At 30.9% G+C, this 22011-nt stretch overlaps 8 protein-coding genes across 12 annotated transcripts; 5 read left to right on the top strand and 3 right to left on the bottom strand.

The window, feature by feature from the left end:
• Positions 1–175: 175 nt before the first annotated feature.
• Positions 176–1990, bottom strand: LOC100745690 (splicing factor 3A subunit 3). The gene is made up of 2 exons (XM_003486896.4): positions 1657–1990; positions 176–1598 (listed from the first exon to the last, which is right to left on the bottom strand). Exons 1-2 carry the CDS (start codon positions 1867–1869, stop codon positions 306–308), a joined length of 1506 nt encoding a protein of 501 aa, XP_003486944.1. The 5' UTR covers positions 1870–1990; the 3' UTR covers positions 176–305.
• A 1200-nt stretch (positions 1991–3190) lies between these two features.
• Positions 3191–4332, top strand: LOC100745813 (prefoldin subunit 6). The gene is made up of 4 exons (XM_003486897.4): positions 3191–3428; positions 3640–3709; positions 3808–4003; positions 4070–4332. Exons 1-4 carry the CDS (start codon positions 3426–3428, stop codon positions 4197–4199), a joined length of 399 nt encoding a protein of 132 aa, XP_003486945.1. The 5' UTR covers positions 3191–3425; the 3' UTR covers positions 4200–4332.
• Positions 4333–4583: 251 nt separating this feature from the next.
• On the top strand, positions 4584–5688 carry LOC105680318 (COMM domain-containing protein 2). Its single transcript, XM_024365362.2, has 5 exons — positions 4584–4779; positions 4846–4923; positions 5005–5087; positions 5166–5339; positions 5420–5688. Exons 1-5 carry the CDS (start codon positions 4713–4715, stop codon positions 5624–5626), a joined length of 609 nt encoding a protein of 202 aa, XP_024221130.1. The 5' UTR covers positions 4584–4712; the 3' UTR covers positions 5627–5688.
• Positions 5689–5963: 275 nt separating this feature from the next.
• Positions 5964–7797, top strand: LOC100746008 (rhodopsin). The gene is made up of 8 exons (XM_012381662.3): positions 5964–6241; positions 6317–6555; positions 6629–6735; positions 6822–6928; positions 7016–7163; positions 7241–7351; positions 7423–7589; positions 7683–7797. The coding sequence occupies exons 1-8, from the start codon at positions 6066–6068 to the stop codon at positions 7795–7797; spliced, it is 1170 nt and encodes a 389-aa protein (XP_012237085.1). The 5' UTR covers positions 5964–6065.
• Positions 7798–7926: 129 nt separating this feature from the next.
• On the bottom strand, positions 7927–10562 carry LOC100746131 (rhodopsin, long-wavelength). The gene is made up of 6 exons (XM_012381664.3): positions 10365–10562; positions 9744–10075; positions 9325–9572; positions 8971–9229; positions 8722–8888; positions 7927–8652 (listed from the first exon to the last, which is right to left on the bottom strand). Exons 2-6 carry the CDS (start codon positions 10065–10067, stop codon positions 8517–8519), a joined length of 1134 nt encoding a protein of 377 aa, XP_012237087.1. The 5' UTR covers positions 10068–10075; positions 10365–10562; the 3' UTR covers positions 7927–8516.
• Positions 10563–11706: 1144 nt separating this feature from the next.
• LOC100746252 (DNA replication complex GINS protein SLD5) lies at positions 11707–12747 on the top strand. Its single transcript, XM_012381666.3, has 2 exons — positions 11707–11855; positions 11926–12747. The coding sequence occupies exon 2, from the start codon at positions 11986–11988 to the stop codon at positions 12640–12642; it is 657 nt and encodes a 218-aa protein (XP_012237089.1). The 5' UTR covers positions 11707–11855; positions 11926–11985; the 3' UTR covers positions 12643–12747.
• A 139-nt stretch (positions 12748–12886) lies between these two features.
• Positions 12887–20803, bottom strand: LOC100746604 (multidrug resistance-associated protein 4). Of its 3 annotated transcripts, XM_012381660.3 has the most exons (19): positions 20700–20803; positions 18701–18806; positions 18510–18620; positions 18279–18413; positions 17979–18183; positions 17683–17908; positions 17426–17582; positions 17086–17335; positions 16819–17010; positions 16349–16635; positions 16081–16264; positions 15637–15977; positions 15350–15551; positions 15059–15275; positions 14762–14992; positions 14449–14679; positions 14071–14372; positions 13345–13992; positions 13178–13258 (listed from the first exon to the last, which is right to left on the bottom strand). In XM_012381660.3, the coding sequence occupies exons 2-19, from the start codon at positions 18772–18774 to the stop codon at positions 13178–13180; spliced, it is 4074 nt and encodes a 1357-aa protein (XP_012237083.1). In that variant the 5' UTR covers positions 18775–18806; positions 20700–20803. The 3 variants fall into 3 exon arrangements, with proteins under 3 accessions (XP_012237082.1, XP_012237084.1, XP_012237083.1); XM_012381659.3 differs by lacking the exon at positions 20700–20803 and having other exon boundaries at positions 12887–13258; positions 18701–18774; XM_012381661.3 differs by lacking the exons at positions 14449–14679; positions 20700–20803 and having other exon boundaries at positions 12887–13258; positions 18701–18965.
• Positions 19040–21965, top strand: LOC105680319 (tubulin alpha chain-like). Of its 3 annotated transcripts, XM_024365361.2 has the most exons (6): positions 19040–19163; positions 19244–19276; positions 19989–20208; positions 20332–20633; positions 20763–21344; positions 21548–21965. In XM_024365361.2, the coding sequence occupies exons 3-6, from the start codon at positions 20004–20006 to the stop codon at positions 21785–21787; spliced, it is 1329 nt and encodes a 442-aa protein (XP_024221129.1). In that variant the 5' UTR covers positions 19040–19163; positions 19244–19276; positions 19989–20003; the 3' UTR covers positions 21788–21965. The 3 variants fall into 3 exon arrangements, with proteins under 3 accessions (XP_024221129.1, XP_033174975.1, XP_012237093.2); XM_033319084.1 differs by lacking the exon at positions 19244–19276 and having other exon boundaries at positions 19086–19163; XM_012381670.3 differs by lacking the exons at positions 19040–19163; positions 19244–19276 and adding an exon at positions 19288–19793.
• Positions 21966–22011: the final 46 nt, after the last annotated feature.

A 22011-nucleotide genomic window follows, 5' to 3' on the forward strand; every position in this document is an offset into this window, starting at 1 on the left:
TTCGATAATTTAATTTTGAATCATCTTTACAATTCTTACTAATTTTACTATTATAAAATGAGTTTTTATTAAATTGATATTTCCGTTTAAATATTCTAATATGAATAAATTACATGTGTACATCGAACTTTACTAATAATAAATATGTAGCTCAAAAATGCGTCTCTTTGAGTTCTTATAAATATATTTATTCGTCTTTAATATACATAATATTACAAATAAAATAGTGTGAATTAAAATAGACATGTAACAAATATACAATAGAAATGCGTGTGTATGGAGCATTGTAATACGATAAAATATGGTTATAACAGACCTTGTCTTTTTAGATCCTCATATGTTTTACGATTAACAACATTTCCAAGAGAATCTTCAAATTCTTCTTCTTGTTCTGGTTGCCAACGTTCTGCTTGTTTCTGAGCTTTTAATTTTTCCCATAGAGCTAAAGCATCTTCTATTTGTGTCACATTAGCAAAATGTGCAGTATTTGGAATACCAAGGCAACGCATACCATGTGCATGCCTCCATTCTGCAAAGTGTCTTTGGAAAGCTTTTGGTCCTTTATATGTAAAATTCCCACATATTTCACAATTATAACTAATATTCAAGCCATGTAATTTGTATAACCAATATGGTATAGGTTTACCATCCCAACCAAGTGGGAGGTTTTTAGGATTATAAGGTACTTCATTGTCATCTTCTTCTTCTGACTCACTAGCACTAGCTTCAGCATCGGAATCTCCTCTCTCACCTTCTGTTCTAGCTTGTTTTCTCTGAACATTCTCTTTTGTGGCTACACGTTGAGTTGATACCAATTCTGCAAGTTTGTAAACCTGTGCTTCAAAATGTGCAATCTCTTTTTGTTTCTCAGAATTTCTTCCTTTTCCAGACTTTCTATTTCTGTTATTTTTAGCTAATAAATTTGGATCCAAAGATGCTTCACCTTTCGTACTAAAAAGCCTTTGAGCTCTCTCTTCCAATGTACCGCCACACTTTAAACCCAAAGCCATTAATGCAGACTTTAATCTGTCTAAGCCAAGAGATGCAAGTTCCTCCCATGAAGAAAAGGCAGAAAGTTCTAAATGAGCCCCTACATGAGTTAAAGCACTACCAGTTTCCTTCGGCCATCCTGGAAATGTATTGTTCTCCCATTGTGTTTCAAACTCGTTATTTGCTTCTTCCAACTCTGCACTTATGTCAAGTAAAGGTCTAACTCTACTTAAATAATCAGTTAAATATTCTAACAGAGACTCCACATATTTTTGATATTCAGCATTTTTCCTTTCTCTTGGTATGTCAAATAAATGATCGAAAGTGGATAGATATGTAATATAATCTATTTTTTCTATGCCTTTAAGGTTGATATATTTTTCATAACATTCATGGAGATCAAGATATTTCCCATAACCTTCTTCATCTGTAAATTCAACAAGATTTGAAAGTTCCTCTGTTGGGTTTTCCCTCATTTTGGCTAGTTCTTCAAATTCCACAGACATTGGAATACTTATTTCGTTAGGATGTCGACGATAGAATTCTTTTATAGATTTCAATCTTGAGTAAAATTCGGAAAACTCATTTGGCCCAGAAAGTGCTTGCACCTAAGTAATAAAAATTTGATTATTAGATGGTAAATAAATTATAAGATATCTAACTTACTTCTTCTTTTCTTTGTCCATCTTTATCTTCATACAAATCTTGCAAATGTGATGTACTATCCATGTACTGATCGAGCAGCATTTTTAACCGATGTTCCGAATTTATACTTTCTCTATGTCCAGGCTTTTTGTAAAGCATTTCTTTGACCATCGCGTCCATTAATCTTTCTCTTTCTTCATGATAACGTCGTTGTTGTTCTAATATTGTTTCCATTTTTTCGAGTCGTATGCAAACAACGCTTCCAATTTCTTTCTCGACAATTGTCGATTACATACAAATTATAGTACAATTCAATATAGACATCATATCATGGTGAAAAATGTATACTATTAACTGTGTTACCATCTAGCGACCATTATAGAAGACTATATAGTGTTATGAACTGGTTTTGGCATGTGACTCCCTCTATCGTGAATATTTTGTATGATAATAAGGTAAATTCTACTGCTGCAAATTTAACTGTACAGCAGCGCAGCCGAGGCATCGAACAAAAGTTATTTAACAAATTTATTTATTACATGTTAAAATTATTTATCAGTAACAGCTGCATTCACTCTCAAATTTCGTATTTACTTTCGTTACCATAGGAAAAAATTGCCAAGGTATGAATCGCTCTCCTTCTAATATTGTAAACTCCAATCAAATTAATGTTTATTAGCACTAGTTAATAAGAATTTGTCTTATTGGATAAAAAATAAATCGTAGATTGTCATGTAAATTCGAGAAGGTAAATGGACTACTCTGCGACCCCAAAAAGTGAGAATCGTTAGAATTGTTGAATCTTTAGAACCGTCATGCTGAGCTCAAAATCTAAATAAATTTCATTACTTACTATAAGTATTCAATTTTAAATATAATCAGTTTTAAATATAAATTTTTGTTCAAGTTAATCTTTCTCATTATGTATTTCTTCATTTAAACATCGAGTTAGTTTTCGAATTGTTTGAAGTTGTTACGCGAACAGAGTGCTTCAGCATTTTATGGGCTGTAACCGCACCAAATTTGCGAAAATCTTGGAAAGGCCACGCAACAACAAACATAAAATATATAATATAATATATTATATAATTATAAATAAATAATATAATTGAAAAAATATACTTGAAATTGGAAGATATAAGATAGTGTTGTATCCACCTCACATAAAATGGACTTTGTTTATTATATTTTGTTGGCATTTTTTTTTAAATTCATATCCATTCTTTAATCATATAAATATCAAATTTCATCAAATCAGATATTAAAATTACATTCTCTCTTACATCTTTGAAAAAAAAAACTTGTTTAATAATTATAATAATCACGCTGTTTTTTTTAAGAAAGAAAAAGATTATTTATTTTTTATGAAGTTTAAAATTTCATTACTCGGATCTTAAATTTTAAATTAGGTTTCCGAGAGATCGATAAATTGCATTTCTCCATTTTCTTAATTTTTTCATGTTTTATAGAAATTTTCTATTTTTTAAACATAAAAAATTATATCATTTCTAATAAAGCTAATTCATATGGTAATCCGAATGTTATTAAATAACTTCATATAGTTGATTTTTATTCCTAATTTGTACATCCCTAGGATTGTGTTTATGCATGTGTCATATGGCAGTACGCATTTAAATTAGTGGAAGAGTTGAAACAAAATAGATTAAAGAAATTTAATTAGAAAGAATATCTCTCTATATATAAAATTTCTTATTTCTTTTATCCTTTATTAGCAAATATTTGTCGCATAGTTAGTCAGAAAACAGGTTACAGAATATTACTACCTCGAAATGGTACGATACATTTAAAATAGGAAATTAAGATTTAAAACAATTGTAATTTGCAACCTTTATATCCAAAAAATTGTGTTCATTTATTTCTTTTTTTTTTTTGTAGTAAAATGTATTTAATATTTGAAATATAATGGGATATTTGTGCTTTATGTAACCTAACCTCATTATCGTATAACATTTCTTTATTGTTCTTAATATATTTCTTTTGCAGACAAATATGACGGAAGAAATTCAAAAAAATTTAAAAACAGAAATAGACAAGTACAAACAGGTTCAAAAAGGTATTCTTAATTTCTGTACATATATCATATTTTACGTGATATATCGTGTAATTATAATTAATAAATATCCTGTTACACATAGATTCTGTTTGTATCAGATTACCACAAAGCATTGAATCAAAGGCAACAGCTGGATGGACAATTAAATGAGAATATTGCCGTAAAAAAAGAATTAGATCTTTTGAAATCAGAGGATGATGTTTTTAAATTAATTGGACCTGTTCTCATTAAACAAGATGTAGAAGAAGCAAAACAAAACGTTGCTAAACGAATGGAATATATCTCTTCTGAATTGTAAGTGACCAGATATAAGAATATCATATATATATAAGATCAAGAATAATTATTTTATAATTTTAGGAAAAGAGTGGAAGAATTAATAACGACATTAGATAAGAAACAAGATACACATCGTGAAACATTGGAGAAATATCAACAGATGTTTCAACAAGCTCAAGTGAAAGCATCCCTCTCTCAACCTAAAGCATAATTTTATACATGAAAAAAAATTATATGTTGTCGCTTGTTATGTCAATATCACAAAAGAAAAAAGATCATATAACCATAAATGTCACTATTCCTATTTCTGATTAAATTTGTTAATAAATTTCTTGTGAAGCTTTTACATTTATTTATTTATACAACTGTGTTTATAATTATTCTAAAGCTTGAAAATAATATTGTAATGATGTTAAAGAAATATTAAAATTATTTAACCTAACTTTACTTGTGTTTATATTGAATACTTATTCGACGAGGTATATTCCTATATATATTGCAAAATTTATTATGGACAAAATTTATAACATATTTTTAATATGAACAGATATGAATGAAAAATTCAGTACTTTTTATATCCCAAGAATACAAACATAGTGTACGTTCTACATTCGTAAATATGGCGATTCTCCTATCGCTTGCAAGTTTTGCGATTGACAACTCCGTCATTCACATATCAAATTTAACGTAAATAGTTATATAGTATTATTTTTAATAAAATAAAATGTTATTAACATTGAAACCGGATCATAAAAAACATGTATTACTTCTTATAGGATATACACCGCAAGGTATGTAAAATTATTTTTATTGCTGATTTACTTCATTATAAAGTAATAATTACGTATCTTTTCCAGTTTTACAAGATTTTTGCAAATTAGCACTAGATTATCTGCAAAAAGGGCCAAATATTAAATTATATAACGCAGCAGCTCGTAAGTAAACACATTTTTACTTATTTATATAAAATAATTAAAAAGAAAGTCTAGTGTTAAAAATTTAATTGTTTTTTCTAGAGAAATTGGATGTTGAAGTAAGTGTAATTAAGAATTCAGTGGAAGGACTTGTTAATTTATTAATAGAGAGTTGTAGATATAAGGTAACATAAATTTTATTAATCTATTTGTATTTCTCTTAATTTATAAAATATTATTTAACTAATATTCAACTTTTCCAGCTAAATTCTGAGGACTTTAGAGATTCAATAATATCTTTAGGTTTCTCTGAACAACAAGAAGTTATATTAAGTAAATTATATAATGTTAAAAAAGATGAAATATTGGATACACTCAGAGATATTGGATTTAAGTTGCCAGAATACCATGATATGGAATGGAGATTTGAAGTCCAGGTATTATATTATTTCATCCTTGAACTTTGCATCTTTAATATATCATATTTTTATATTATATGTAATGTATTTTTTCATAGATTGCTTCAAGAGCATTATTGAAACAAGTTGCTCCTCTCATTACTTTGGATTTATCTATAAAGGATCCTGGCAAGGATGAAAACATTGAGCATGTATTACTTCAAACTGACCCTGTTAATTTATCACACATAACACAACAATTAGAAGAGGCTCTTCAAGAAGGTTACAGTCAACACATTCGTAGACTTTCAAGAGCAATAAAATGATGACTTTGTAATATAATTATATTTTATGTAATAAAATATATAAATTATATACATAGAATATATTTAAGTCACTTTTTTTTAGCTGTATATTATAATAAGACATCATGTATTAACTGAATCTATATTGATTATTCCAATTTACGCTTAAGAGCATATGTAAAGTTTCACTTTGATTAGATTACCCTAAATTTAAAATGACGGTAATGTTCATACATCATACTATCCTTTGTAAGAGCAATATAAATGCATTTATTAAGGCTATACATAAATTCATTTGAATATTTTATTGGATGACTTTATTGGATCTTACCATATCAAGCATATAAAAGAAGAGTAGTCTGCTTGTAGTTGCAGTTGTAGTATGTGAACAGTTAAAAGAAATATGTTACGCAAAATTATATTTTAGTGTGAATTTAAATTCAGTTTGTAAAGCCAGTTTATGATGTATACATTCAATGCAACAACTCCTTGTTTCATTGGAGCCATGCCTCCAAATATTTCCATTTTAACAACTACTACAGAACCACATTTTGCAAGGCAAATAATGCGTTTCAATAATCAAACAGTTGTTAGTAAAGTGCCTGAGGAGATGTTACATTTAATTGATACATATTGGTAATTAGCACATTTGTTATTTTTAATAGCAATGAAGTCCATGTTGATATTATTTTATTAAATTTTGAAATATAGGTATCGGTTTCCTCCATTGAACCCATTATGGCATAAAGTCTTAGGTTTAGTTATGATAGTATTAGGTATTATGGGATGGTGTGGAAATGGTGTAGTGGTTTATGTATTTATAATGACACCATCTCTAAGAACACCAAGTAATCTTCTTGTAGTAAATCTTGCTTTTTCCGATTTCATTATGATGGGTTTCATGTGTCCACCTATGGTAATTTGCTGCTTTTATGAAACATGGGTTCTTGGTAAGAAATTTTTATCATATAATTTCGGAAAACTTAATTTTACAAAACTTTATGTTTTAAAACTTTTATTTAGGCCCCTTAATGTGTGATATTTATGCAATGGTTGGATCATTATGTGGATGCGCTTCTATATGGACCATGACAGCTATTGCTTTAGATAGATATAATGTTATAGTGAAGGTATACATGCACATGTACACATATATAAATAGGTATGTTAATAATTACAATAAGAATAATATGATAAGAAAGTGGAATATTCTTAGGGGATGTCCGGAACACCTCTTACCATCAAAAGATCCATAATTCAAATTTTGGGTATATGGTCTTTTGGTTTAATATGGACAATCTTACCTTTAGTAGGGTGGAATAGGTAATATCTTGATTATGAAAATGTATCTCCTATATATGTAAACTAGTGAGTATGCTTAATTATTAATATACCGTACTTATCAATTAGATATGTTCCAGAGGGTAATATGACAGCATGTGGAACAGATTACCTTACACAAGATTGGGTCTCCAAGTCGTATATATTAGTTTATTCTTTTTTTGTCTATTACACTCCATTATTCACCATTATTTATAGCTATTATTTTATTGTTTCAGTAAGTATGTATTTTGAAATTATGTTAATTATTAGTTATATATGTGTAACTGTAATACATTCATTATCATTTTATAGGCTGTTGCAGCACATGAGAAAGCGATGAAAGAACAAGCAAAAAAAATGAATGTCGCTTCTTTACGATCTGGAGAAAATCAAGGTGCTAGTGCTGAAGCAAAATTAGCAAAGGTACCGCATTGTGTATTTAACTCAATTAAAGTGTTAATTTTAATTCTATGAAATATAAATATATTTTTTAGGTAGCACTAACGACAATATCGCTATGGTTTATGGCATGGACACCATATCTTGTGATCAATTACATTGGAATATTTAATCGATCTCTGATCACACCCCTTTTCACAATATGGGGTTCTCTCTTCGCGAAAGCGAATGCAATATATAATCCGATCGTTTATGGAATTAGGTATGTATTTTACGAATACATTAATGCCACCTTAACAAAAGACAATGATTAAAAAATAATGCTAACGATCTATTTTATAAATATACCATATAGTCATCCAAAATACAGAGCCGCGTTAAAGGAAAAACTACCGTTCTTAGTATGTGGCTCAACGGAAGAACAAACCGCTGGAGGGGAGAAAACTTCAGAAGCTGGTGGAAACTCATAAAATGAATCGAAAACTTGAATGTTATTTTATTTTATTGTAAATACATAGAACGTTTTGTAAATTAAATATTATCCGAAAATTGATTTAAGAAGGAGGTGCTCGCACTTTTAAAGGAAATAATGAAATTTATAGATATAGTTGCTTGCAGAATTTATTTGCTTTTATAAAATTAAGGTACAGATGTTCCCTTCATGTTTCATGGTGAATGTGATGTGCTTACTAATCTAGTAAACATAGGGCTGTTACCTGGTGTACCAAAGTGACCATGTATATTGTTACGCAATAAATGTACAAAATTAAAATCATACCTATGAATTGATGTAAAATGATCCGCATTGTGGTGAGATGCGCATCACGCATTCAATCACAGGCGATTCAAATATTGATCATTTAATGTCGCGTATACAATGACTTCGTATACTGGAGTTGTTCCTTACCGAATTAGATGTGCTGGCCATTAGGCTATACTTTTGAATGTTCAAACATATTCGATTTAAACTGCTTTAATTTTGAATGTCTAATTGACCACATTGATAGTTTTGTTATCGATAAAAAATATTTCTTAATGTCATATCAGGTGTTAATATTTACAAATCGTGTCTGTAATAAAATTTGGTGTTATTCTTACCTAGTTAGGTATATTTTAATCTATATTCTTCTGATTGACCGCGTCACAGTTCGAATATAAGTAAGGTGCAGCCATGGCATATATTATTGTTTTATGCATTTGATTTTTCGTTGTCTGCAACAGTAGTTGTACCAGAAACAGTAGATGTAGCGTCTGTGGGTGCTGGTTCGGCGGCGCATGCCAATGATGGGAATCTTGCAAACAGCGCAGCTCGGTATTTCGGGTGGCTGGAAGAGAGGAAAAGGAAAAGAAAAGTTTAATTTTATATTGATTTAAACTTATGTAAATATAACTACCTAATTCCATAAACGATCGGATTGTAAACTGCATTGGCTTTAGCAAATAGAGAACCCCAAATTGTGTAAAGCGGACTGATCTTAACGAGACTGAAGATGCCAGACCAGTTGATGACCAGATACGGGGTCCAAGCCATGAACCATAAGGAGATTGTCATAAGGGCAACCTAGAATCATTATAAAATATTCCGTTATATGTAAAGAAATTTTAAAATAAAATATTCATTACATTAGAAATTTATTACATACTTTTGCCAATTTACACTCAGCACTAGTATTTTGATTTTCAGATGATCGCAGAGAAGCTACGTTCATCTTTTTGGCTTGTTCGCGCATATTCTTCTCGTGGGCAGCTACCGCCTGGATAATATACCAGTAACTCCAAATGATGAGGAACAGTGGGAAGAAGTAAACCCAGATGCTATATAATAGGATGTAGGAGACGGATACTATATCTCTGCTGAAGTAATCAGTGCCACACGCGGTCATGTTACCTTCTGGTACATATCTAAAAAACAGAATCAAGTTTCGTTACTCGTAATCAATCCTCGAATGAAATATTAATAACACTTATCAAAATATTATCGCGATCAACCGAATTACCTATTCCAGCCAAACATAGGTGCGATAGTCCAAATCAGGGAGAACAACCATATCCCCAGTATACGAAGGAGAGCTCCGTTAATGGTCAATGGCTTACCAGATAAACCTTTGACGATCACGTTGTACCTATCGAATGCAATCATCGTCATCGTCCATATGGAGCCACATCCGAACAAGGAGCCCAACATTGCGTAGATTTGACAGAAGAGAGGCCCAAGTACCCATGTCTCATAATAGCAATTGATCACCTGTTAAACAACAAATTATATCAAATTTATTCCATATGCTTGAGTTGCGATAATATTTCTAATGGTGATACAGTATACTATACAGTTAGTTGATACTATACAGTTGAGATATCACTTTTCGATTGGAATTATTTCAAGGATCGAAAAAATAAAAATTGCTTTTTTACGCACCATAGGTGGAGACATGCAGAACATCATAAGGAAATCGCTGATAGCAAGGTTGATTACAAACAAATTACTTGGCGTGCGAAGACTCTTTGTCGAAAGGAATATATAGACGACCATGCCATTTCCCGAAACCGAGATGAAACCAAGCAGACCTATTACAAATCCAAGGATTCCGTGCCACATCGGATTTAATGGTGGAAATTGATACCAGTGGGCGTCGATTAAATGGAGCATATCAGGTGGAACCTTGTCAACCACCGTTTGATTTGCAAACCTTTGGGCTCCATATGCGTAGGCCTCATAACTGGGTCCCAAAGCAGAAATCATCCTGGAATCTGTAAATGTTCAAACACTCCCTTAAGACTTTGTGCTTTTTTTCTTTCCTCCTTCTTTCCTTTTGATTATTTAAACATTCAAATAGTTCGAATGAATAGTTCAAAATACAAAATGTTCAACAGTAGATAAAGTACAATAGACTTATCGTTTCAAATCAAATTTGCCCAAGTCTGGGTTCTATCATCACTATAAATAAGTTATGTAACATTATCAGAAAATTTTAATGCACAGACTTTCCGAGAACACTTGAAATGAACGAAACACCATCACTCCGTTTCCGTTTCTCACCTTTAGGCTACTTGGAGAAAATCGTGGTAGAACGAACTAATCCAAGTACACGTCTCAGTTCGATTTCGGTTGACCGCGATAGGTTTTTGAAATTTAACAGAAGGTTGTAGGTAGGTTGTTAGGTCCACTGTTGGATGCGGCTCGTGTCACCGCCGTTCGACTTTCGTTTAAATATGAACCGATTTCTTACTTCGACCCTGCCATATGTACCCTTACGTTTAGTTTTCTATATGTTGTTACGATCTAAGACGGTAAACAGTCTTAAGAAGGACTTTATTAAGTTAACGAGGATTTAAGAATACCTTTGGTGTATCTTTAGTGCCACACACAGAAACCTTACAACGCTAAAGTAGGAATAGAACACGAAGAATCGCCATATCCTTTTGATACCCTTCTACATCTTTTATATTTAACTTCGAACCATAATCCCTACAGTAATATCCGCCTGCATTCTTAGTTGTTTGACATACATTCAAAGAAAAAAACGAGAGACTCTTGTTCGTTCTTTCGTCTTCGTTTATTCCATCGATTCGAAGAATGAGATACAATAATTAAGCGAATATATTAGTAAACTCGTGATTTCGATATCTATATAAGTTTTATGTAGATTTAAACTTTAATATGGTTTCATGCTATAAGAAGCTTATTATAATAGCGTATGTAATGTACTCTTCTTCTTTTTCATTAACTTGGATAGTCACATTCTTCGAGAAACCACCCTTATGTGGTTTTCTCAGAAATTAACTTCTTCATAAATCTATATATATCATGATTACGTAATATCATTCACGTTCTTTCATAGTACCTAAATCGAAATATAGAAATAATCTAAAAATAATAATTATTATATAATCATTCATTCATTTACATATGTATCTATTTCAAATTTAAAAATACATTTCGCGGTTCAAGTTTAAATAATGAGAAATATCGAATTCGGTCACATGGTGCATAATACATAGGTAATTTAATCTTCCCATTCTTAGGGCTAAATTATTTATGACTCGCTGAATTTAAAACGATAACATGCGCGCTGGCAGAACAGTTTATATTATCCATAAAATGACAATCGACTTAGAAACGAATTGATGATTCGATGAACAAATCAGTATCATACAGTTCTTTGAAGAAAAAACATGTATAAGATAAGAAAAAATCCTTCTTGCATTCAGTTGTATTTTCGTACATATGCATTTGTAATATATGTCTATATATGGACAAATGGTCTTAATTTTATGTATAATAAATAACAATATTTAATTCGTTCATTTGTTTTTTTTTATTAATTTTTATTATAATATTTTATTACATATAGTAGCTTTTACAGTATTTGTGGAAAAATATAAACTATATATAACATATTTTGTATAGAATATGAATAATATAATATAAATAACAGAACACCTGTTCGAGAAATGTAACCTCTTAGCATTTCGATAAACCCTGCTATCGGACTTGTCTGTATTTTGGAAGTTAATACTATGATTTTTTGTACGTTGTTCGGTGATTAACCGATATTGTAGTAATTAAGTTATTATTAAAGCACGAATTAATATTCCAGTGAAAGTATATTTATTAAAAAGTTTATAAGATCGCTAACTTTTTGTAAACGATACAAAACATGGAAGTTGATACAGGAGCACAATTGATAGCAGAGGACAGTGATCAGGAAGAGGAAGAACTAACTGCTCAAAGTGTTTTATTAGCGATAGAGGAAGCTTGGCTAAACGAAAAATTCGCTCCTGAGATTTTACCACACCGGTCTGATTTGATTGAGTGTATGCTGCAGCAAATCACACATATGGAAGAAAACATGAAGAGGTTAGACAAAGGAGATCTAAGATTAATGATACATAGAATGGAATTAGATAGGATTAAATATATGATAAGTAATTATCTCAGGGCTCGATTAGAGAAAATTGAGAAATATACCATTCACATACTTTCTCAAGAAGCTAACAGATCTTCTGAGGATTGTTACTTATCAGTTGCAGAGCTACAATTTGCAAAAGAGTTTCTTGCAAGTATCGAAACACTTTTTAAAACAGTTGCTTTACAACATATGCCTGGAAATTTTCAGACATTTGAAGTTGATACATTAGCTGTAAAACCTAATATGCAAGCATATGTATTTTTAAGGGCTAATGATAGAATTAATGGAATCTTACTTCCTGGTTCAATGGACGAAGAAATAGATCTTGAACCAGGCTCCCAACATATTATACAATATAGTGCTGTAGCTGATTTAGTTAAAACTGGTGCTGTTAAGTTAATCTAATATCTTATACAATTTAATAGTGTGAATAAAGAAATCTAATACTTTTTATAGTCGTTATATAATGAAGTCTTATTATTTACAGTATACAAAATTAATATATTAGAATAGATCTGTGTAATTAATTTGTTACAAAAAATTATAGAAAAAGTTTGGGACAATATGTATATATATATATACATTTGTGTACATATATTTTATTAAAAAGTAATTGTACATTGAATTTACATATAATTTCATATAGTAATCTTTTTCAACATATATAAAATATACTTTGCATTATAAAATATCTAAACAATATCAAAAATACTATTATATATGAAGTACAATGCTTTGCAGATGCAAACTTATGCTGCTTATGTAAATTTACTTGTGAACATTCTCACTGTGTATGGACAATATTTTTACATTAAACAAAGTTTAAAAAATTATAGCTGGAGTATTTCAAAGAAGTTTTGATCGCAAGAAGTGTCATTATACATTAAATATAAAATAAATAATTATGTAAGTAGGAACAATATTAGTATTTACCAAAATTCTAATTATCTTTCACTGTTTCACCATTATGAATTTGTGGTAGTGACTGCAATTCTGCATCGGTGCAGACACTGTTATAAGCCTAAAATTTGATAAAAATTTATACAAATTACAACAAATTGTTATAAACAGATATTATAAACAAGAGAATATTTAATATGAATATACCTCTTCTGCAATTTTTTTGAGTTGTTCAAACATTAGCTTCCCAGTTTCTTTGACCATACTAGTGAAATGGCCTTGCTCATTTTTAAGTAGAACATAGGGATGATCAAATTCAATTGCTTTTCCATGATCCATAACTAGCACTTTGTTGCTATCCATGATTGTATTCAATCTATGTGCTATGGTTAATACCGTGCAACTCTTGAATTTTTGTCGAATAGTCTTCTGTATTAAGGCATCTGTCGCAGGATCGACATTAGCGGTAGCTTCATCAAGAAGCAGAATCTTATTATTTCTTAAGATCGCTCGAGCTAAACAGAGTAGCTGTCTTTGCCCCACACTGAAATTAGCTCCACCTTGATCAACATTATAGTCTAGAGAAGAAACACTTAATTTTAATTCTACATCCTCGAGGGCAGCCCAAAGAATAGCATCATCAAAATCATGAAATGGATCGAGATTATCTCGAAGCGTCGCTGAGAATAATACAGGTTCTTGTGGGATAATAGAAATTTTCCTTCGTAATTCATGAAGACCTATTTGTTTTGTATCTAATTTATCTATGTAAATAGCACCTTCGAGTTTAGCCAAACGAAACAAAGCTGATATCAAAGAGGTTTTACCAGCACCAGTGCGACCGACTATTCCTACCTAAAAATGCAACACTTAACGGTTAATTTAAATATATAGATAATATGCTAATTTCGTTGATAAACAATAATAAATTACCTTTTCTCCAGATTTAATGGTAAAACATAAATCTTTAAGAACTGGTGGTGCGGAATCTTCATAGCGTAAATATAAATGATCGAAATTTATTTCTCCTTTAGAAGGCCACTGTGCAGACGGTTTTTTATTAGGTTCACTTTCAAATGGTCCCTCTTTATCGAGCTGTGTAAATTGTAGAATTCGTTCTACACTTGTCATTTGCGATATTGTTTCTGCAGTTTGACGCATTCCATGCTGAAGCATTCCACATAATATTAATACTTGAGATATGGCTAATCCTACATTTCCCGCAAATGTATTTCCTAAAAATATGTGAATAGATATTTAATGACATAAGGTTAATTACTTTTCTGATAACAGCATAAATTTATAAATTACCATCATCCAATATGATGAAGCTATAGGTAATAAAAGCAATAAAACAAATAGACACAACATCTAATGCAAATCCAAAAGCAGTACTTGTTGCTATTGTCAAGTAATAAGCACTAGTATGAAGATCTTGGTGAACGTCGAATTCTTTCCGAACCATGTTATGTGCGCAAGCAGAACGAATTGTTGTTAGTCCTAATAAGGAAGAACTAACATGGGAGAAAACAGGACTTTTGGCTAAAATTTTATAGAGAATTGTTAATAATATTACATTAATCATTCTGAATAATATTTATCTAATAAATTACAAAATGCTTACTAGTTCCTTCAAAGCGTTTCATATCTTGCGCAGTTTTAAGATAAATATTTCGTATTTGCCAATATAAGAAACCCATGATAAACATTGGAAATATTGTCCACCAATTAATAATGAAAACTTGAACTAAAATTCCAACCATTACTGTAAATATTTGGATGGATTCTATCATCGTTCTTGGTAAAATTTCATCTACTGATCCAACATCCTTTGAGAAACGATTTAGAATGCGACCTAAAATTTAACATTATAATATTTTTATTTTGTATAATTTTATTTTATATAATTTTAAATACTTACCAGAAGGATGTGTATCAAAAAATAGCATCGGCGCTTTTAATAAACACGAGAACATAAGATTATGAAGATTTTTACTAGCATTCATACATATTTTATAAAATACAATATTTCTTGTGGATGTCAATACAATGCTTGTAAGGATGAATGCTCCATAAATCCACAAAGCAGTGTCACGATGGAGGTAAACTGTATTGGACCTCGCGTTAATAGTCCACGTCTATACATATAAAATAAAAAATAAGATTCGTCGCTATTTCTTAAATGGAAAAGAAGCAAAGTAAAATTACTAACAATATTATCAAAACTTTCATTTTTTAATGGGTACAACTTTGAAATTGTACTATTAAAATCATCCATCTCCAATAAAGTCGTTTCATTCATTGATTTATTTGTATCTCCGTCAGCGAAAAACGGTACTGTGTGGTTTTGTTCCGATAGTTGAACTGTATGATTAATACTATTGCGTTTAATGCGTATTTCTTCTTGTTTTGTCCTAAAAAGAAAAAAGAACAAAACAAAAAAGGAGAGATAATACACAAGATAACTCTTATTAAAAGGAAATAATAATAGATACTAACCAATAAGCAACCCAATAATCGCAACCACTACTTCCAATCTGTCCAAAAATTAAAGACCATACAAAAATCAGAATCATTAAGACAGATCCTCCAGCTCGAAAATATTTCCAATAAAGAGATTTAGAAACATTTCCTTTTGCCATTAATTCCTCAGTTTCTTTCGGTTCTGTTTCATCATCATCTTTACCATTACCATAATTAATAGATAAATCAGGATTAGTATTATCATCAATTTCCATGACTTCCGAATCTCCTTTATTTTCTTCTGTCGAAAGCATATGTAAAAAGTCTGTACGTTTGCTTTGAATTTCTGTAAATGTACCTTCACATTCGATTTTGCCCTAAAATAAACATTACTTTATAACATAACAATGTTATAAAAGTAATATAACATAAAAATAGCATAGTAATATAATAATGACAGTTTTGATTATTACTACTTACATTGTTTAATAGAATAATGTAATCGCAATCTTTCAAATATTGAACCTGATGTGTTACAAGAATTCTTGTTTTATTTCCAAGATAATTTTTGATGCATTCATTGAACAATTGTTTTCCTACGTGAGTATCGACTGCGGATAATGGATCATCCAATAAATAAATATCCGCGTTCCTATATACAGCCCTGTTGTAATGATCATTTGAATTAAAAGTGGTTCTTAAAGTTAATATTTCAACATAATACCGTTTATTTCTTGTCGATATGTACCTAGCTAAATTAATTCTTGCTCGTTGACCACCACTGAGTGCTGCACCTCTATCTCCAACTAAAGTTCTGTCGCCGTAATTAAACTGCTGAAAATCTTTAATGAGAGTACATGCTCTAACAACATCATTATACTTTTCTTTATCATAAGACTGCCCAAAAAGTATATTATTGCGCACTGTACCCGAAAATAACCACGCTTCTTGACTAGCATAAGATACAGTACCATTTACTTTTATTTCTCCATGTGACTGTTGTAGTTCCTTTAAAATTAATTGAAGAAATGAACTCTGAAAATGTACATGAAGATTAGCAGCATTCTGCATTACAAACAATGAAGACATTACTTTTTGAAGATATATATATATATATAACTTATATATATATACCTATATAATTATATATATATATAGGTATATATATATAAGTTATATATATATATATATATATATATATGTATGAGGATATATTACCTTTCCTGCACCAACTGAACCAACAATAGCATAAAGCTTACCAGGTTCTATTTGAACATTGATATCATGTAACGTATTTGCAATTGTGTTTTCTGTCCAAGATGCTGTAATATTTTTCATCATAATACTACCATCTCCATTGGTTTGTTGTAACTGGATTATGTTATTATTTTCTTTCAATAAAAGGAAATTCTAAAAATATGTTATGTTATAAATTACATATATAAAATCCACATAGAACAAAACGATAATAATTATTTCTCTTACTTCAAGTCTCTTAATAGATACATGAGCCTCTGCAGCAGCAGATACAGCCATAGGGTATAATATAGCCATAGTAAGTTGGAGGATATTGAAATATTGTGCCATCGAAAATACTTTATCGGCAGATATAGTGTTGCCGAGAAGTACATATGCCATAATTGTAAAGTATAATGTTGTACGTTCGGTGAACACAAAAGTAGCTAAGGTAAAACCTCGTAAGTACGATGCAACTGTTAGTACGTCTATCTCCTGACTAAAAAGTAATTATACATTTTAAACACATTTAATAATTTATAATACTTGTATAACAATAATAATAACATAACAAAACACTGAAGAAAACCTTCTAACAAAGCTAACAAGTTTTTCAAATGGTTGTTCCCAAGTATACATTTTAATAACTTGAATTCCACCAATTATTTCTGACATTAATCTTACTCTTTCGTCAGTCCTAACTGCGATTTTTAATCTTAATTTTGATACCCATTTTCCTAGATATCCTACAATAAAACCACGTTAGTTAGTTTCTTCTTTTATAATTTAAAAGGCTATTACACAAACAAAATTGTAATAATGATACATGATGACATATGTACATACCTTGAACAGGTACAGTTTGCATAGTTATAAGAAAAACACCAGCTAAAGATGCGATTCCTACACTTTCCCATATCATAAAAGTAATCAGAGCACCTTGAATGGGTAAGATCCAAATATAATGCAATGCTATAAATAATTGTTCAAATCTTGCTACATCATTTGACATTATGTTTATAATTTGTCCAGGAGTAGTAACATTAGTAGAAGATCTTGACAAACGCAAAATCTAAAAGCAATGGTATTTTAAGTAACAATAGTTGATAAATATAAATTTATGGATAATAATTTGTTTTCACCTTTCTATACATTAGAGAGGAACATGCTATTCTCACTCTCATTCCAACTTCCATTAAACCTAACATAGAATGATGAGTAATTAAAGCTCCACATAAGACTATAAGTATAACAGCTGAAGCATAAATGTATGCTTCATTAGCTGTGGATGTTGCTCTAGGATCAAAGTGCCAGATAAGAAGACCTAGCACATATGGTTGAATAACCCTAGAATTCCATAGTGATTAAAAATTATACAATAATAGTAAATAATATATATTATAATGATAAAAATTATGCAATAAGAAACTTCTCGCTCTTACCTTAAAACAACTGCTAAGAAAAACTGCCATCCTCCATAGTGAGCAAATGACCACATAAATGTTTTTCTTAAAGCATTAAAAAATTTAGGTTTTCTATTTGCTCCTTCTGCGGACTTAACTTCTTTAATCCAGTTCCTAAACAAGAATGGAGACAATACAAACATAGTTCATGATATGAATTTTATCAGTTCCAAAATATTAGTATTATCCTTATGTACATATGCTTATTACCTCTCGAGTTTATCTCCAAGATGTTGACTAACATCATTTGGCATGACATTATAGATATCTTTAATCTCAAGATCATGATCCTTAGCATACCAGAATAGGGGTTTCAGCCACCTTAAATATAATAATAAATATTTTTATATAACAATAGCTCTATTTTAAAAAAATTATTATAATTAACATAGAAAACTTACCAAAAGATCAGTTTACTAAAAACATTCGCCGTTAATTTTGGATTGGGATTGTCATACTTCTTGCTAGAATCCATGATCGATCGTTTTACACATAGTACAGCTATTTCTACAAGAATAAACCATGCCGCACAAAAGAATTTGAATAGTCACTCTAAAAAGCATTAGGTACATTTACGTTAATTCAACAGTAATTCTTCGCGTCATCATTAAGGAGTCACGAGTAACAATTCCGTTTCTCTCAACTAATTGCTAGGAGTTTTCTGTTACGAGATAGTAAGGAACCTATTAAGAAATGATTCAACAAATCATGACACGTGCACAACACGCGCACGATCGATTGAACGTATGTAATTACATAAGGCTCTCGAGATCACAAACTATTGCACAGTAATGCATAGTATTCGTGGGAAGATAGGATGTGATGAAAATGTCAAGGGCATTAACTTATCCCAAACATTAACAGGTTATTTTTAACTATCTATTTCTAGAAATTGTACTAATGAAAGGGAAGGAAGAATTACATCCTTCCTTTTTTATTCGCAGCGTGCAATGGATCATATATAATATGAGAACAAGGTGAATTGCGTTAAAAAATATATTTACAAGCACTGATCATGTATTCAATTAAAAATTGCAATGAGTAATGTTTTATGGAGATAAGGAACTAAGATAAATAAAAGCAATAAATGAAAAAACTTATGAAACTTCTGTAACTATGTAGATAAGCTTATCGTGTAATATTATGTGATCTAATATAATCTAACATGAACATAATGTAATGAACATATGTTTGTCATTTTATCAAGGTTTTCGTGTTTTATTCGATGAAAATATCAATAAAATAATATATATGATGACTTTCAATATATATGATGACTTTCAACTTTCCTTTTTTTTGTTATTTTTATTACACAATTTCGTTGTCCGGACAACTGAAGTAAATTGTCACAGGATTTTTCTTGGGTAGCGGATGACTGACTTCCAAAATTTCTTGTAATTAAGAAAAATCTTTAATTCTTTTTCGGTTCGACAATCCAAGAAAATTTCAAATAATATTTCAAGATATACGTGTTATTCTAAAGTAATCAAAATGGTATGACGTAAATGAAATTCATAATACTCTATTACACAAGCAATATATCTCTTTTTAACAATGTTCAGTACAATGTAAAATGAATTACATATGTTTATTCTCAAGTTACAAACGATGTAGAGCATTTTTTTTATTGCAGAAGACTATTTTTATTTAATTGTTAATCGTTAACGGAAGTTATAAATTTTGCTTCAGCGTGAGTGTATTTCAATGCACGTGGGACAAGCAGGTGTTCAAATGGGTAATGCGTGTTGGGAATTGTATTGTTTGGAACATGGAATTCAACCGGATGGAACGATACCATCAGACAAAGTGTCCGGAACAAACGATTGTTTTAATACCTTTTTCAATGAAACCAGTTCTGGCAAGATGGTACCGCGTGCTGTGATGGTTGATTTAGAGCCTACGGTTGTTGGTTAGTTTAATTTCCATAAAAAGAAAATTTTAACTGTATAAATCGTAAAATCTTTTGAAGCTCTATGGAAGGCTGATATAACGAGTGATGTTAAAAATACGAATATTTCAAAATTTCCTATAGACGAAGTAAGGATAGGACCTTACAAGCAATTATATCACCCTGAACAATTAATCACGGGTAAAGAAGATGCTGCAAACAATTATGCTCGTGGTCATTATTCCATCGGTAGGGAAGTAATAGACTCTGTAATGGATCGAGTGAGAAGGTTGACGGATCAATGTACTGGACTTCAAGGATTCTTCGTCTTCCACTCGTTTGGAGGAGGCACCGGGTCGGGATTCACTTCGTTGCTTATGCAAAAACTGTCCGATGATTATGGGAAAAAGAGCAAATTAGAATTTGCCGTATATCCAGCACCACAAGTATGCAAAGCCAAAAAGAAAGAAATTGATAGATATTTTTTTCGCGTTTGTTTTATCTATAATTACCTTGTATATACGATGGGAAGTTGGGTAACACAGTATCCTTACGTAAAGAAAAATAATGTGTAGGTATCTACCGCCGTCGTAGAACCATACAACTCGATTCTGACAACTCACACCACAATCGGTCATTCGGATTGCGCGTTTATGGTGGATAACGAAGCAATTTATGATATATGTAGACGGAAGCTTGGTATCGAGCGGCCTTCATACGCGAATCTGAATCGCCTTATCAGCCAAGTGGTATCATCGATAACTGCCTCTTTGAGATTCGATGGTGCTCTGAACGTAGATTTAACGGAATTTCAAACGAACTTAGTACCATATCCTAGGATTCATTTCCCACTGGCGACTTATGCGCCGGTGGTTTCGGCTGATAAAGCTTTCCACGAAGGGATGTCTGTAGCAGAAATAACGTCCGAATGCTTCGAGGCATCCAATCAAATGGTCAAATGCGATCCTCGAGAAGGAAAATATATGGCCTGCTGCCTACTTTATCGCGGAGAGGTGGTACCAAAGGATGTGAACGCGGCAATTGCGGCTATGAAGAGGAAGAGTTGTATACGTTTCGTTGATTGGTGTCCAACTGGTTTTAAGGTCGGCATCAATTATCAACCACCTACTGTTGTTCCGGGTGGAGACCTCGCCAAGGTATCAATTATTACATAAATATGTCTGTCATTATCAGTAATAATTAAAGAGTAAATTTAATGTTTCACGATATTGTTTCCATACGCTATAATTAAAGGATTAAACATACTATAGTTGAAGCACTAATTCAGTTATTTGAACATATTTTGAGACAATTTATATATTATTTTTAAAATGCAATTACAAAGTTAAATATGATATAGGTTCAAAGGGCGGTTTCAATGTTGTCGAACACAACAGCTATAGAGGAAGCCTGGTCTAAATTAAATTACAAGTTCGATCTTATGTATCACAAGCGAGCATTCGTTCATTGGTACGTCGGAGAAGGTATGGAGGAAGGTGAGTTTGCAGAAGCGCGTGATGATCTCGCCGCATTAGAGAGAGACTACGAAGAAGTCGCACTCGAATCGTCAACCACACCAGATGCTTCGTTGGAATATTAATATAATGCACGTAATCCGTGCAAGTATTTCGGCATTTTTCAGCTACCCAACAAAAGGACTTATGCATGATCAAATTAATTGTATGTACAAAGAGACTGGTGTTTTATATTACGCTTCTTATGTCTTGTGATTTGTTTATTTATTTTCATCTTTTTAATAAAATTATTTTTTTATAACATTTATTAAAAAAACATATTAACAAAATAAACAAAAATATATTTCCC

Source organism: Bombus impatiens, unplaced genomic scaffold (assembly GCF_000188095.3).
Source record: "Bombus impatiens unplaced genomic scaffold, BIMP_2.2 scf_0135, whole genome shotgun sequence".
In the NCBI taxonomy this organism is placed as follows: Eukaryota; Metazoa; Arthropoda; class Insecta; order Hymenoptera; family Apidae; genus Bombus; species Bombus impatiens.